We start from the raw sequence: 15,976 nt of genomic DNA, 5'->3' as shown, positions 1-15,976 counted from the left end.
AACATGAATGTGTGACGCTTTCCACTTGGCCTCTTCATTATCTAAAGGGACTTAGTGGGTGACAAAACATTGAAGGCTTCTTACAACTTCTATTTTCATTTATGGGGGTTGTTTCCATCAACGACAAAGGAACACAACCTTCTTCATTATTTTCATCAAATGTTTTTCTCCATCATCAATAGTGATGATCTGAATGCAAAAATCTAAAATGGTCAAAGAAGACATTCTTCTTATAGTGCTCTGACCTTATTGAATGGGTATTGTCTTCACATACAGGACATGCAAAATGTCATTTTGTATTATATCCAGACCGATTACCATATACAGGGAAATCACTGATTGTGCCGAACAACAAAGCCCTCAAGTTGAATCTTTCTTCCCTATACACATTTATGCATGTCTCCCACATTTCCTTCAAGTCTTCAATTAATTGAGCCAAATATGTGTATATGTCATTTCCGGGTTGTTTAGGTCTAGAAATTAACATAGATAACATCACATATTTGCGCTTCATGCATAGAGAAGGGGTAGGTTGTGTATCACCAACATCATTGACCATGTACTGTGGGAGCAACTTTGAATACTATGTGGGTTAATTCCATCCAATGACAATGCAAGGCGTAGATTTCTTGATTCTTGACCAAAACTAGGATAATTAAGAACAATTTTTCTTCATTAAGGAGAATTTGTAGGATGCCGAAGCTTGCCATATTTAATCTTTTCTTCATCATGGCATGTCAACTTCTTTGCATCTTTGGCATTGCTAAACATACGCTTGAATCTTGCTTTGGTGGAAAAATACTATACAACCTTTTGGGAAATTGAGTCTTCCTTCTTATATTGTGATGCATTACATTTAAGACAAAAGTTTAATAAATCATACTCATTAAAAAATAAGGTGCAATCATTTTCACAAGCATGTATCCTAGTATAGTCCATGCCAATGGAGTGTAACATTTGTTTTGCATCATAGGTTCAAGAAGGGAGCAAATTATCTTCTGGCAACATATCCTTCATAAGTGCAAGCAAGTCGGTAAAACTCTTATCAGTCCATCCATTAACAGATTTCAACTTATACAACCTTGACATTGCTGCCAATCTTGTGAATTTAGTACAACCATCATATAATAGTTTCTCAACATCACTTATCAGCCGTTGAAACATATCAGGACAATCATGAAGATCCGTTTGACAATGTTTGTCATTTCCTCGAAACGATCTTCTTCATATGCATTAGTGTAGTTGTCTTTCATATGCATCTCATCATTTCAATCAATAATATCTCTCTTTTCACTATGTCTTGTCCAACACGTGTAACTTTGATCAATACCGTGAAACACTAAATGAACTTTTAACCCATTAGGAGTAATTTGTTTTGAGTAACAACATCTTAAGCAAGGACATACAATTCTATTTGAGTTTTCAGCATTCTCAATTACAAACCTAACAAATGATTTCACTCATTCATGATACTCCTTCGTCAATTTATTGACACTCATCCATTTTTGATCCATTTTCTATTAACAAAAAAATATAATGAGCATAAATCCCTAAATCTAAAGCTTGGAGTTAAGCTCACCAAGCTCAACAAATATATTTTTATGTAATTAAAGTGAAGGAGGTCGGAAACGCCAACTCAATACAAGTTAAATGAGTGAAATCACTTTCACTCATTTATAAGGAAAATATTTACAACTCAATACAAGCTAAATATAATATAATTAAAAAGACAAATAATTATAAGGAAAACTCACTTTCAATAAAAAAAACGGTGTTGAATGTGTTTCGTGTTGAATGAGTAAATGTATGAATGAGTGAAGGATTTTCGAAATCAGTGTTGAATGAGTGAAAGAGTGAATGATTTTCATGGTTGATTTACGGTGTTGAATGATTTTCGAGGTCGATTTTGAGAGTAAATGAGTTTTGTTGCTGAGTAAATGAGTGTTGGGATTGTAGAATGTATGAGAATGTGGGAACATTTTAAATTTTTAAGGTCTGATAGTATCTTCAACAACACATAATGTAGATAATGCTATCAATGATACCTAATCAACAGCGCCACATACAAATAGAGATATGGAAGAATTTCTCATTCAAATATAAAGAAGGTAAGTGTTCCACAACGCAACCTGATGGAAACGCTGTGGAAAATATAATATTTTTTTACTAATTAACTTTTTTTAATGAAATTCAAATTAATAATGACATTACGACATTCGATTAATGATAATTAATTAAATATATAGAACAATTAATATTGGCAATAAATAACATTCGAACAATATACGAAATGAGAATTAATTTTGTATAAAGGAAATAATGAGAATTAATTAAAACTTATCAAGTGTATCTTGTGAACGTGCTTAATTGTTTATCATATCGACAAATCTTCTTCTAAAATACGTTGTTGTATATCTAAAAGAAAATAATATGAGAGATAAGTCTTCAACGTTGTTTTTTTATGAATCCGCTGTTGAATTCAACGTAATCAACATCGCATTATTAAAAATGCGTTGTTGTATATGTATAACAAAAGTGTATTTATAAAAAACGATGTTGAAGACCATTATTCCTAATTCTACATAGTTAAGCACACAATAGAAAATAACTTAAATGCATACAAAAACAAAACAAAACAAAACAACAAACTAAATGCATACAGAAACACCAAATCACAACTATATGAACACAACTGAATTTTAACTGAATTTATATATTGAACATTAATTACATTGTAATGTTATCAAAACATATATTACATAAAATAAATCGTATACATTACATTGAACATTAATTGAATTCCCTAAGCTACATTCTGTGCAAAAATACACTAAACCTATGATTTGCTAGCAAAACTAAGTACAAACTTTGACCAATGTTCTCTAATCTGGTTGACTTGGTCATCTGTATATGATTTGTCAACAAACTTGATTTCATTAGTTGACCATTGCTGAATGATCTCTTTCATGAATTCCAGCATGTAATAGCCGCAATCTACCTCATTTGTTTGGCAAGGGGTCTACAATTAATATGAAGTAAACATATAAGTATAACCTTAGTTGAAATATGAATATACTACACATATAATTGTTTGTGATAATTTGTGCCAATACCTTTATATGAGTCCACTTGATTTTGTATTGTGGTATCGTTTTTATAGAACGCTTACAACCTCTGTAAACTCTCACCGCACTAAACAATAGAAAATGTACTTAATTACGAATCAACTAGGAATGTGAAAGTGTAACTAAAAGTTTAAATGAGTAGTCCACTTACTTAGAAAACAATTCTTTCATAGCGGGATACTTGTCCGGATCACCATGTGCTAGTGAGTCAAAGTAGTATATTTCTTTATTGACCTGATTGATGGCAACCAAAAGCCAATGTTGCCTAACAAAACATATGTATGTGGTTAGGAAATGTTAAGCACAACAAACATATTAAAGACATAAATATAAAACACAATTAAAAAATGTTCACCTGGTATTAAAATGTCCAAGAAATAAAACTACAGCTTCTTTACGAATGAGGAGAGTATTTGCAATTCGTTTTGTCCGTTCCCCAATCTTATTTTTATCACTCAACACCAAAGCGGTAACATGTGGGAATACGAACATCACTTTTTTCTTATTTACCGAAACAAAATTTTCATACAAGCACGTAATATATATAACACAAATGTTAGTTAATTATAATACACCACCATACAAAAGTGGGAAGTTAAGAAAATATAATTTACCTTATATATACACATATAGTAGTTGCGCCTATCCATTCATGTTTATTTACATCCTCGACTTCATTAATGCTAACGTATTCTTCAGCATCAATCCTAAAGACTTCCTTGGGAATTGATATACTTATTATATCATCTCCCAACTTCTGTACATGCTCAAATAAATGAGTATAGTAGTTGGTAGATTTCTTGGAGCTCACATCCTCTGTAGATGTCTTTGAGCTCGTATCTTTGGTAGATGGCATCAATCTCACGTCCTCCGAAGATGGCTTAGTCTTTTGGTTGCTACTAGGGTGGAGTGTACATTTTCCTGAAATATTCAATAAAAAATATATCTATATATATATAATATGAGTGAGCAAAAGGTGAAAATCATACCTTAGAAGGAATTAGTTGTACAAGGTCTACTGGACAAGCCACAAAAGTTCATATAGCTCCTTCAATTGTGAAGATATCATCATCGAGAGGTATTAGCGGCAACGCTTCATCATCGATTGCAACATCAATCGAGACCTTCACATGATGGCGTGGGATATGTGCATTATGCACTCGGTTAGATGGAGTATCCAGGAAAATTTTGCAAGAACTGATTTCATGTACGTTAGTTAAAATTTATAATTAGTTTGCGACTATAAACTAAATGGAAAATAAATTAAAATAAGTTAACTAAATTACCTCAGGAATGAGAATCAGAATGGGAATGTTGTAAGGAGCAGGTGTGCAACTCTCATTAATGGTTGAAAGAACAGTGCCAACAACACTAGCTAGTCGTTGCCACTCAGCTTTCTTCACTTTCATTGATTACTCGAATTCATTGAACCGTTGTATGAGGCCATCCAATTGATTTTGAACCTCCCTCATTTGGGCTTTGGTTGCATGCTTAGGATGGGGAACAAATGTTTGCTGGCTAACACCAAATCTTGCACCCTGGATATGGCCAAGGTAGATAGGCAGTCCTAGTGCCTTATGAAGTACTATGCGACTATCCGGCTGTGCCTCATTTTCTTTTAGGACAACGTGACAAATCAAGAAAAAAACATAATATTAATTAATCACATTTTGATAAATAAAATATGGAAATTAAGTATAATTAAAAAATGAGCACTTAAAACATATTTTGCCACTTCTTGAACTTGCTCATTATTAATGACACCATATTTGTTCTTACGGGCATCAACCCATAGAACATCGAGTTCTACTCCATCTATAGTCAAAGGTGTATGCTTTTGTTGTTCAACTGTCAAAACATGACCAATAATAATGTAATTAGATATATATGCATACAAAACATAACCAATAATGTACTTACAAATTAACAATACTTACAATTTTTCTTCGATTTCTCTATACCTCGCTCGAGAAACACGATATGGATACAAAGGCTTAGATGCCCTCTTGCGATTTTCATTACTTAATTTCTGCAAAAACAAACAACATTAACATCAACAATCATATATATGTATATACAAAATCATATATAAGAATAAAGTCGATACAAATAATATGATTTTACCAAGAAAGACTCGTCTTATGTGTTTAGGGTGACAAAAGTATTCAAATCCTCTTCTTCAACAACATTTGCATATTTCTTTGGAGGTTTTAGGTTGACATTGCCATCAACATCTCTGATACATTTTTCGACATCAATTCTGAATTGTCGGAGATCCTTACCAACCAATTTAAGGATATAATCCTTATGCTCCTTACCAACATCAAAAGTTGACTGAAATTAAAACACATATACATTATATTGCATGCAAACACATGCATATATGTACATTGCATGCAAACACATATATGTACATTGCATGAAAACACAAAAACGTACACACTGAAAAATAAACTTACTATTATTTCATTCCAAATACGCTCCTTCACGACATTTAATCTAACATTAGTCCATTTGCTGAACGTTAGAGGCACATTATGCATAACCACGACCCCAATGTAGCTTACTAATGAGTTGTCACTCTTCGAGTTTAATGGTTGGCCTTTTGAGTTCCATTGAACTTCTATCTTCACATCCTTACTTCTTGCCCGAATGACATTCTTCATGGAAGTCATTCCATGTGGAGAACCATGATCACCACTTTGGGAAGCTATTGATGAAGTTTTTTTTAGGTTTCTGAGAGTATGAGGTTTCTTTTCGATTAAGTTTGAGAGTGTAGAGGGAACTGATTCTTCTTTTAGATATTTAAACTATAGTAACAATTCAACAGCACTTTCTACAGATAGCGATGTTAATATGACATCTTCAACAACACATATTAATGGTAGCATTGTTGTATTTACATCTTCAACAATGCTCCTTAAGGGTTGCACTATTGTTGTGTATCCAGTTGTTTACTAGTCATTTTCATGAACACATGAACATCGCTACCTGAATGATGGGATGTTGAATAGAATCTAATCGACAGCACTATCTCAACTTTGCGTTGTTGAATAGAATCTAATCGACATCACTATCTCAATTTTGCGTTGTTGAATAGAATCTAATTGACAGCACAATCTTAATTATGCGCTTTTAAACTAAACTCATTTTCCAAATTAACAGTGTATTCCTAATTATGCGCTGATAAATTAATATATTATATTACAGGCCAAAACACCACATGAAAATAAGTTAATTAACATGAAGTTGCCATGAAGTAAATTACCATATAGCGTACATTAAGTTTTGTTTATTGTCTTTATTAAGTTTTGTTAATTTGCTTATTGTGTTTATTAATATGGAACTGCAAAAATATTAAATATTAATAACCATTCAAATAAATAACAAAAAAACTAGAAATTAACATCCAAAATAATTGTTCATTCTTCATTCAAATAAAGTGTCAAAGTAAATTATAATGAACTAAATGATTTGGTAAATGACAATATAATGAATTAAATGATTTGGTAGATTATAATGAACTGAATGAAGCAAATTAATGAACTAAATGAGTTGGTAGATTACAATGATGAAATTAATGAACTGAAAGATTTGGTAGATGAATGAACTAAATAATCTACAGATTAATTCTTCATCTCACGCAAATCTTGTATAATAGTCACTTTCCTTCTGAAATTTGGGTCATTTTTTAAATCAAGAGATTATAGTGAAGGAAATTAATGAAATGAATGATTTGGTAGATGAATGAACTAAATAATCTGCAGATTAAATCTTCATCTAACACAAATATTGTATAATAGTTACTTGCCTTCTGAAATCTAAGTCCTTTTGTCAAATCAAAAGGTGTTAAAGACCTCATTGACATGATTCTGATATAGGGTTCCTGAAAGTATAACTTTAGTACTTTTAACACTTCGATTTGTTGAGATCTATTGTTTGCTCTTTTTTTTATTACTTTATGTTTTCTTCCTCCTATCTCCATCTCCTTAGGTACCACGACAAATTATAAAAAAAGTCAATATGAAGGAGACAAAAGAAAATATACAAAGCAGAACATGAGCATACTCTTACTGATGAAATAGTACATGGAGTGAACCACACTATTTATAGATTAGCAACCATTAATATTTCAAGAAATGAAGAGATACATAACCACTCACCATTGATATTTCAAAAAACAAAGTGACGCATAACCACTCAACCATTAATATTTCAAGAAACGAATAGACGCATATTAACTCGATCATTAATATTTCTGATATTTAAAATGTTGTATAAAATCAACCGCGCATAACTAAGATAGCGTTGTTACTATGTCATCTTTAACCGTGCATATTAAAAGTTATGTTGTGGAATAGACGTACATTAATAGCGCTTCCTACCACATACGTTGTTAAACATAACTCATTCAAGACAGCGCTAATGTTACTGATGTTCAACAACGCTATTTCAAGAATGCGCTGTTGAAGTTACCCACATTGATAAATTTGGCTTTAGTATGTGATGTTGATGTTCTTCCGCCTCATTTTCAACAGCATCGTTCAAAATTGTGTTGTTGAATAGCCATTGTTAATTATGATATCTGGCATGGTGAATTTACATCATAATTCTTATGCCAGTTTAAAAATATCATATCTAATCCGTAAAACTCAAGTCTTTTGTTCCCATATTTTTGAAAATCAATAAATTTTTCATTTTTTATTATTTTTGTGGTTTTCTATTTTAAAAATTTATTCTCAAGCTTAAAATTTGTTGGGCACTATTACCAATTAATATGCACCATTTACTAGAGTTAATGTGAATTGGCACCATCCATCACCTACACCGTCACTCATAGTTGTTGCCATTGCCACATAACACATTCAACCCAAAATCCTTAATTTTTCATTGGGTGATACGTTAATTGCCACCACTTTAAGGTGGTCAATGTTGGTGGTGGTAATCAATGATGACGTTGATGGCCATCGTAATGGTAGTGATAGTAGCAGTGGTGGTTAATGGCAGGATGGTAAAAAGGGAAGTAATGGTAATGACTGCTGTTGTAGTGGTGCTATTAATCGATGGATTAATAGTTAAAGTGGAGGTGTTAGTAATAATAGTAATGTGGGATATAAATCTATAATTAAAATAGTAAATTATTTTTCCATTTGAAAATAAAGATAAAATTACCGCTCTATCTATAAATCACATGCTTTTTATCAATATATTCTTCTCATCATTTATCTTGAATTAGAACAATCCTTAATATTTCCAAGCTTCATCAAGTCTAAAATTCAAAATAAATAAGTTATAAACATGCCACTTGGCTATTTTTTAATCTTTAAAATATAAGGAAAAAAAGATGATTTGTTAATTTTTCAATTTAAATATATAAAAAGAAAAACCAAATCAATTACATTAAAAGAGTTCAAACTTAATCGTAATTTTAACAAATGTTTTCATAGAAAATAATAGCATAGCATCTTAAGTTAAATTACAAATTATTAATAAGTTGTGTTTTAAAATTCATAAAGGGTGTCTTTTTAATGTTCCTCCTAATCATAAATTTGAACTACTTGAGAAATCACTATATGTATAAAAGTTAAATCCTCATAACCTCTCCTTCATTCTCTTCGTAGACATTATTTCTCAATATTTCTAATAGTTTTGAATCCTTATAAATTATTTCCTTTTCATTTGAGATTCATTATGTAAACTTCTTTGTTGAATAGTTGTTGTTCATGCCATAAGGACGTCTTTCCAGCTAGACTGGATAGAAGGCATACAACCTTTTAAGAATTGATATCCTAACCATCCAAAATTTGAGCAAAACATGGCATGTTTGTATCATTTACAATTAAAATATGAAAATGGGTGACCTGTTACACGAGACTTTAACTTAGCGGGGTTTATGGAAATAGATATTATCAATTTTATTTCGTTTATCATCTTTATTGCTTTTGTAACTTGATTTTGTTTATCTTTTCAATCTATTGTTTATCTTTTACATAATTAGGTTTTTTGTTTATTTTTCTTTTAAGAAGTTGATACTAAATTCCAAAGTAAAACTTGGTTCATTAGATGAAGACTTTTGTGTAAGAAAAACCATCATGGATATTGATCTAAATAATATGTCACTTCATGTCTCAAGTCAATCAGAGTACTATATTTTATTATTATTTTGCTTTTAAATTTTTTCTTTTTTCCACATGTCAATATATGATTAGTTTGAGATAGAAAATGAGACATCATTTTGAACAAGTGATCCCTATCCCACCATCCTCACTTATTGTAGGAATTTATTCTTCTTCCCTATCTTTCTTTGGTTAAAGTTTATTGAATTATGCTTTCTCCTATGTTTTTGCATGCCAATCTAGATCTAAACATTCATCTTTTATCATTTAATTTGGTAAGTTTCTTTGTTTCTTTTAAAAAATGTGTTTTTATCTCCTTTGTACAATTAAATTATTTTTAATCACCTTTTTGACAAATTTCTCTCAAGATTTGATGCATTATGTTTATCTTAGAAAATTCTTAGCTTGCAAAAATACTACTTTTTCCTATAAAAAAAAGTTGTATGTATCAACAGTTTGTTAAAAGTATTAAATAGATAGCAAATCAAAGAATGTTGTTGTTTGTTAAAAGTCCCAAATGGGTATCAAATAGCTCCATCTCATTTCTTCTTCTTGCTTTGTGGATATCATGACGTAGAATGATGTTGCAAGAACAAGAATTGCCCATGTTTTGCACTTAGTGCGTGTTTATTTGTTTTTTTATCATAAATTCAAATAAGCATTCACAATATTTGGTTTTTATTTAATTTTCATGGTTCTATACTTCTTTTCAAGTTTTCTACACATTCCTCATTAGCTTATAAAATGAAGTAATTAATTATCCCAAATGACATGATCCATACTTGAAAGTATAGTTAAAAATTAGAAACTAAACAATGAATGATAACTTTTTTTTTAATATTACCAAAAATATATATTTATCTTTCAGAATATGTGGTTGCCCTTCTCAAATGAATGATAATACTTTGTATAAGGTTACTAATAGTTGATATCCTAAATTTTAAATAATCCAAAACCATAATTTTTCTATTTCTGGAACATTAAATAATTGAAAAGCTCAAATTTTGAACTATTCACATTAGCACCAATTTAAAGTAATCATAAATTTTTATTCTGTTTTTGCCAAATCATTGTATCAAGGTTTAGGGTATACATTTGTTCATTATGTCTTCAAAAACAACCACAATTAAATATAACCTTAATTTAATTATAATTGAAACATATATAATTGCCAGTGATCGAAATTAAAACTTTAATTTTAAATACGATATATATTGACATTAAATTAATACATATAATAAATATAACAACATAAAAAAGAAATAGAATTAAGAAGAGTAAAAATAATGTTAACTTAAATAATAATAGTACTCTAACTAAACAAATATAATATCAAGCTTTAACAAACAGCATGACTCTCATAACAAGCTTTAACAAACAGTGCATGGCTAAATACTAGTTATTTTTTAAATGGGTAAAAAATTTAATCTAATGAATCTTATTTTTGTATAGAGGAAAGTTTGTAGATTTTATTTTTTTTTCTTTTAAAAAAATAAGCTTAAAGTTGGGATATAAATATATTTTGTAACCTATTTAGATTATAAATTAAGCTTATTTTTGTGGGAAATAAGTCAAAAATGGAAACTCTTCTAATAGGTTGTTTATTTTAAAGTTAACTTATTTTTTCTATTGAAGTATTAATTTCCATTTTACCCATACTTTCAATTTTATTTTTTTAGTCTTTAATGAAGTAATAAAAGTTATAAAATATTATGATCCAATTCCGCATGGTCCAATTCCCAATCTACCCTACGAGAGTAAAAGCGCGTACAGCGCACTTCCTCAAGTCACTTAACGTGACCGTCATCACCCCGTGACGGCATATCCCAGACAATCTCACGGAAGGCACGCTCCGTCAAACCCTTCTCTCTCAACTCAACGTCCCAAATTCTTTCTCTAACGCCGTCCCTTACGACGCCGTTCCCCAAACCCTAACGTCCGTACCCTTCCCTCCCTTATGGCCTCTTGCGACGACGATGACGATTTCTCACTCCTCCACCACCACCACCACCAACCTTACCCGCAACACCACCACTTCTCCTCCGCAGCTTCAACCGCCGTACCGGTCCAATCGAAATCGGTCTCAGTAGACGCTGAAGACTACGAAAACCCGTTCGGCGACGAAAACATCGAGAAGAGAAAGGACCGTGAGGAGATCGGCGATGAAACAACCTTGTCGTACGGTTACAACAAGCGATCGAAGACAAATTCCATCGTCAGTGGCGACGGCGGAAGCGGACGCAGTGGCGCCTCTGGAGAGTACCGGAAGGACAGAGAGGAGTGGAGCGACGCGGCGATCGTGTGCCTTTTGGAAGCGTACACGGATAAGTTCACGCAGCTTAACCGGGGGAACCTGAGAGGGAGGGATTGGGAGGAGGTGGCAACAGTGGTGAGCGATCGTTGCGAGAATCAATCGAAGAGCGTTGAGCAGTGTAAGAACAAGGTGGATAACCTCAAGAAAAGGTACAAATTGGAGAGACATAGGGTTAACAGTGGTTGCATCTCTATTAGTCACTGGCCTTGGTTCAAGCATATGGAACAAATAGTTGGTAATTCACTGCCTTCCAAGTTCTCGGATGAGGATAAAGCTGTAGTTGTTAGTTCTGCTGGGAATTCACCCAGGCAATCGAAGAGGTATTATCTCCATTATGCTCATCGCTCAGTTTTATTAGAAGAACAAACTATGATGTATATGGTGATAAACTGTGTTTTAAATTGCGGGCATGGCTGTGTCTACGTTGTGTTTACATTAATTGTGGAAAATTTCGGGAAAATGTGGCTGATGGGGTCACAATTGCGGTCGTGATGCTGCTGTGGAGACTCCAGAGACCGCAATATTGCGGTCATGGTCAACATTGCAGAATGCAATTTAAAACATGAGTGTTAATGATACTGACTGAATCATGAGAGTCTGGATCTGAAATCAGATGACTGTTATAATTTATAATTGGCATTTAAAACAATATAACTGGTCATGCTTCTCCAGCTTCTATTGTCCAGATGTATAATTGTTGACATGTATCAATATCTTAATCATGTCTTTTCTTAATTATTAAATAATAGAATGGGATATTATAGGGTTTGGTCGCAGTAGAGGTAAACTATGACCAGAATGAATTTTACCTACAATGTTAGGGGTTCGATTCCTGGAGTCGTCTGCCTACTCACCACTCTCAACCCAATTGTTAGTCTCATAGTATTGCCTCCAGTGATGATACCGGTCAAATACCAAAATATCATAGGTGGGGGTACTAGTAGTTGACATCTTACTGGTTTGTTCAGTAACTCAGTCATTTGCTATTTTATATTGGTGTAGTATCCATCAACATAACAAATCGGCTTTATTTTCTGATTTGAGACCGTACATTGCTTATCTTTGTCATTCCTGAATCTGTTAGTTTGCTGCCTTACATACAATTACTGAATTTACTTAGATGCTTACGAAGTGAAATAAGGATTTGATTTGAATGCATTACTTTAAAGTTTTTAACACACATATTCAATCATGCATTGTAATGTCATTAAAAAATAATTAACTCTTACAATAACTACCTCAAAGGTCATTTATCTGGTGATGTTTGTTCATTGATGGTGTAAAATACTTAAAACCTAACACTATTAGCACTTGTAATAATTTGTGAGCCAGAAGTGTGCTAGTGAGAATACGTCGTACTTAATAATTTGCAACAATAGCTATGAAGAAAACGTAGACCCCTATTCACTCCAAAATCATATTCTAATCTAAACTTATCCATGAATAATATGACTAAGCCTATATCATACAATGCTACGATTCTACAAACTATAACATGCTGCTCAGCTGTACTACAATGTAATATATTTTTCATTATTCCAAGTGTTTAAGTTTTACTAGCTATAACATGATGCAACCCTATTAAGTGACATGCTATTCTCATTGGGGTACTTCTGTTTCACAAATCACGTTGGAACTTAAGATGGTAATTCAATTTGTAATGCCAGGGGGTTTTACTGTGACGGGGTAGCTTGTTGCTTTAGCTGTCACCATTTTGACTATTTTGTGTTGAATGTCATTCATTATGAATTGTTTTTCCTTTTCTTTTGTTTTTGCTCTTCCTTGTTCATGTAATATTGTGAATGTTGAGCCTTTCCTCCTGTTATTTATAGATATGGAGTGGCAACACCCAGCAATGGTGCTCACTTAAATAGCATGAAGTCCAAACCATTACCAAATCTTAGATGGCGGAGGGTAATCCTCAAAATTAGCGGAGCAGCTCTTACTGGATCTGATACTTGCAATATTGACCCAAAGGTTTGTGGTTTGGATGCACCTCAAGAGGAAAACCAGTTGTGGTGTGGTTATACATTTGTTGAAAGTTTGACAGTATTTCTTGACTCATTACCTCTTTAGTCTTTACCATGTTGAGGTGTCTAATTTCTGTCTGGATATTGTGACAATTTATTCTATTTGTTTGTTAAAACTAATTGCCAGGTAGCCATGTTAGTTTCAAGAGAAGTTGCAATAGCTGCTCGCCTTGGTGTGGAGGTATCAATTCTCTTGGTTGTGTCCTGTGTGGGGTCTGGTATTCGCTACCCTTTTCAGTTTAGCTGAAGCCTGCTTTCATCTTTGTGATATTTCAGGTAGCAATTGTTGTCGGAGGTCGTAATTTCTTCTGTGGAGATGCATGGGTAACAGCAACAGGTTTAGAAAGATGTACAGCATACCAAGTTGGGTAAGTGTAATGACTGAACTAGGTTACAAAGAAAATAGGTGGCAAAATAGATTTACTTACTTCTCAGTGCACCCATCCTTGTCTGGATTATGAATTGATGATCCAAAGAAAACAATGATGATATGATTAAGTTATGATGTTGAGAGTAACTTGATGATAGTGCCAAAGAGGGCCAGTACTGGGCAATGAACTTTGACTGATGGAATATTTGTAGTTGGCGTTTTAGAGCACCTACCGAGTCCTGATCATTGGATGGTAAAAAGTAAAAATAAATAAATTTGATATTTGAATTCCTGGGTGTGGCAGTAAAATGGAGGAGGGATTAGCATTACTGGGATTTCTCCTCTGTTTTTTTAATCTTTGTTATATTTTTTCATGATTTGCACATTACCATCTCCTCTTTAGTCTTTACCAGCTCCTTTGGTGAATATATTACTGTCTTGGAAAGTGATTTATGTTATACTTCTGCTTTACTTTAAAATATTGACCTAAATGAATAGTGCCTTCTTTCTTTTTCAAGCATGATGGCAACTATGATGAATTCAATATTGCTACAATCAACTCTTGAGAAATTGGGTGTTCAGACTCGTGTTCAAACTACAGTTGCCATGCAGGAGTTTGCCGAGCCATACAATAGGCAGCGGGCCATCAGACATCTTGAAAAAGGAAGAGTTGTTATATTTGGTGGCATTGGTTTTGGCACTGGCAATCCGCTCTTCTCAACTGACATAGCGGCTGCTCTTCGAGCTTCAGAGCGTACGATGCTGACTTATCATTTATTTAATCAATTTCTGATTGCCTTTTTTCCTATATCATCTGTTGCTTATGCCGACTGGCTGACATGTATTTTGTTGTTTATTTTTGAGGCAAACATAAGCATATCCTCTACTGTGCAGTTAATGCTGAGGCAGTCCTCAAGGGTACTAACATAGATGGTGTATATGATTGTAACTCACGAGACAACAATTTCACTTTTGAGCATATATCCTTCAGGGAGCTGGTTTCAAGAGGTGCCACCTCTATGGATATGTTAGCACTGACATTCTGTGAGGAAAATGCTATTCCTGGTTAGTATGTTGAATTTAGTATTTTTATGTGTGCTTTTTTAGCTTTGATGTTGGAGGTAGAGAAATGATAACAATACACTTTTTTCAACACTATTATTTAGTGATTTGATGTCAGATCAACTAAATCACCTGAGTTCACTCTCTATTTAGTGGGTCTCACACAAACTTCAACCAATATATTGTGTTTAAGAGTGTTGGAAAAAGTATGTTACCAGCATTGCTCTAGACAATACATAGCCACTGCCATTTTAATGGGTGGCTTACTTTTACGGTGGGTCCAAAATGTATCGTATTGCATTTGAATTGCTTGGATTGGCCTATGCCAGAAAACCCTTGGTGCTTAGTGGTATTTCTCCCAAGGTTAATATTTTTTCTCTTTTTTTTTGGTTATTAATATTTTTTCTGTTGATAAACTGATCAGAGTCATTGAAGTAACGTACAAAGTGAACTTTTCATTAAATGATTAGTTATTTAATGAATTTCCCCCGTTACTTCTACAGTTGTGGTTTTTAATCTATTGGAGCCTGGAAATATCTCAAAGGCTTTGTGTGGAGAACAAGTTGGCACTCTAATTGACCAAACTGGAGCAATAAGCTAATTAATTCAAAGGATTTGATTATCATTTGGTAAACTGGAGCCAATAAGTTCACTGGGATTACTTACCATTTCTGAGATTCCTGGAGAAGATAATATAAAAGTTGAACAGATTCAGACTTCAGAGTATGACATGGTTAGTGGAAACTATTTTAGAGCTGAAATCACAAATTCTCTGTCCGTAGGTTTTGTAGGTGTTGTACTGTTGATGGACTGTTGCTGTTGTAAAAAGGAAAAAAAAATCTTTTTGTATATTATTCTCGGATGAATTGTAGCATATTAATGTATTAGCAGTAGCCTTCCTTTGTTAGTAAATGTAAACAAATACAAAGTAATTTAATTCACATTCAACTTTATCTATT

The 15,976-nt window shown here is 32.8% G+C and overlaps 1 protein-coding gene across 2 annotated transcripts; it reads left to right on the top strand.

Moving 5' to 3' along the window:
* On the top strand, positions 10,972 to 15,976 carry LOC109327033. 2 transcript variants are annotated; one of them, XR_002105311.1, is made up of 8 exons: positions 10,972 to 11,875; positions 13,388 to 13,532; positions 13,713 to 13,766; positions 13,862 to 13,953; positions 14,474 to 14,709; positions 14,850 to 15,020; positions 15,521 to 15,693; positions 15,733 to 15,976. XR_002105311.1 is itself a non-coding variant. In XM_019560010.1 (7 exons), the coding sequence occupies exons 1-7, from the start codon at positions 11,199 to 11,201 to the stop codon at positions 15,616 to 15,618; spliced, it is 1,473 nt and encodes a 490-aa protein (XP_019415555.1). In that variant the 5' UTR covers positions 10,973 to 11,198; the 3' UTR covers positions 15,619 to 15,976. The 2 variants fall into 2 exon arrangements, 1 of the variants encoding a protein (XP_019415555.1); XM_019560010.1 differs by having other exon boundaries at positions 10,973 to 11,875; positions 15,521 to 15,976.

Source organism: Lupinus angustifolius, chromosome LG14 (assembly GCF_001865875.1).
Source record: "Lupinus angustifolius cultivar Tanjil chromosome LG14, LupAngTanjil_v1.0, whole genome shotgun sequence".
NCBI classification, from domain to species: domain Eukaryota; kingdom Viridiplantae; phylum Streptophyta; class Magnoliopsida; order Fabales; family Fabaceae; genus Lupinus; species Lupinus angustifolius.
Note: the sequence above shows the minus strand (reverse complement) of the source record. Positions and strands in the feature narration are given on the sequence as shown.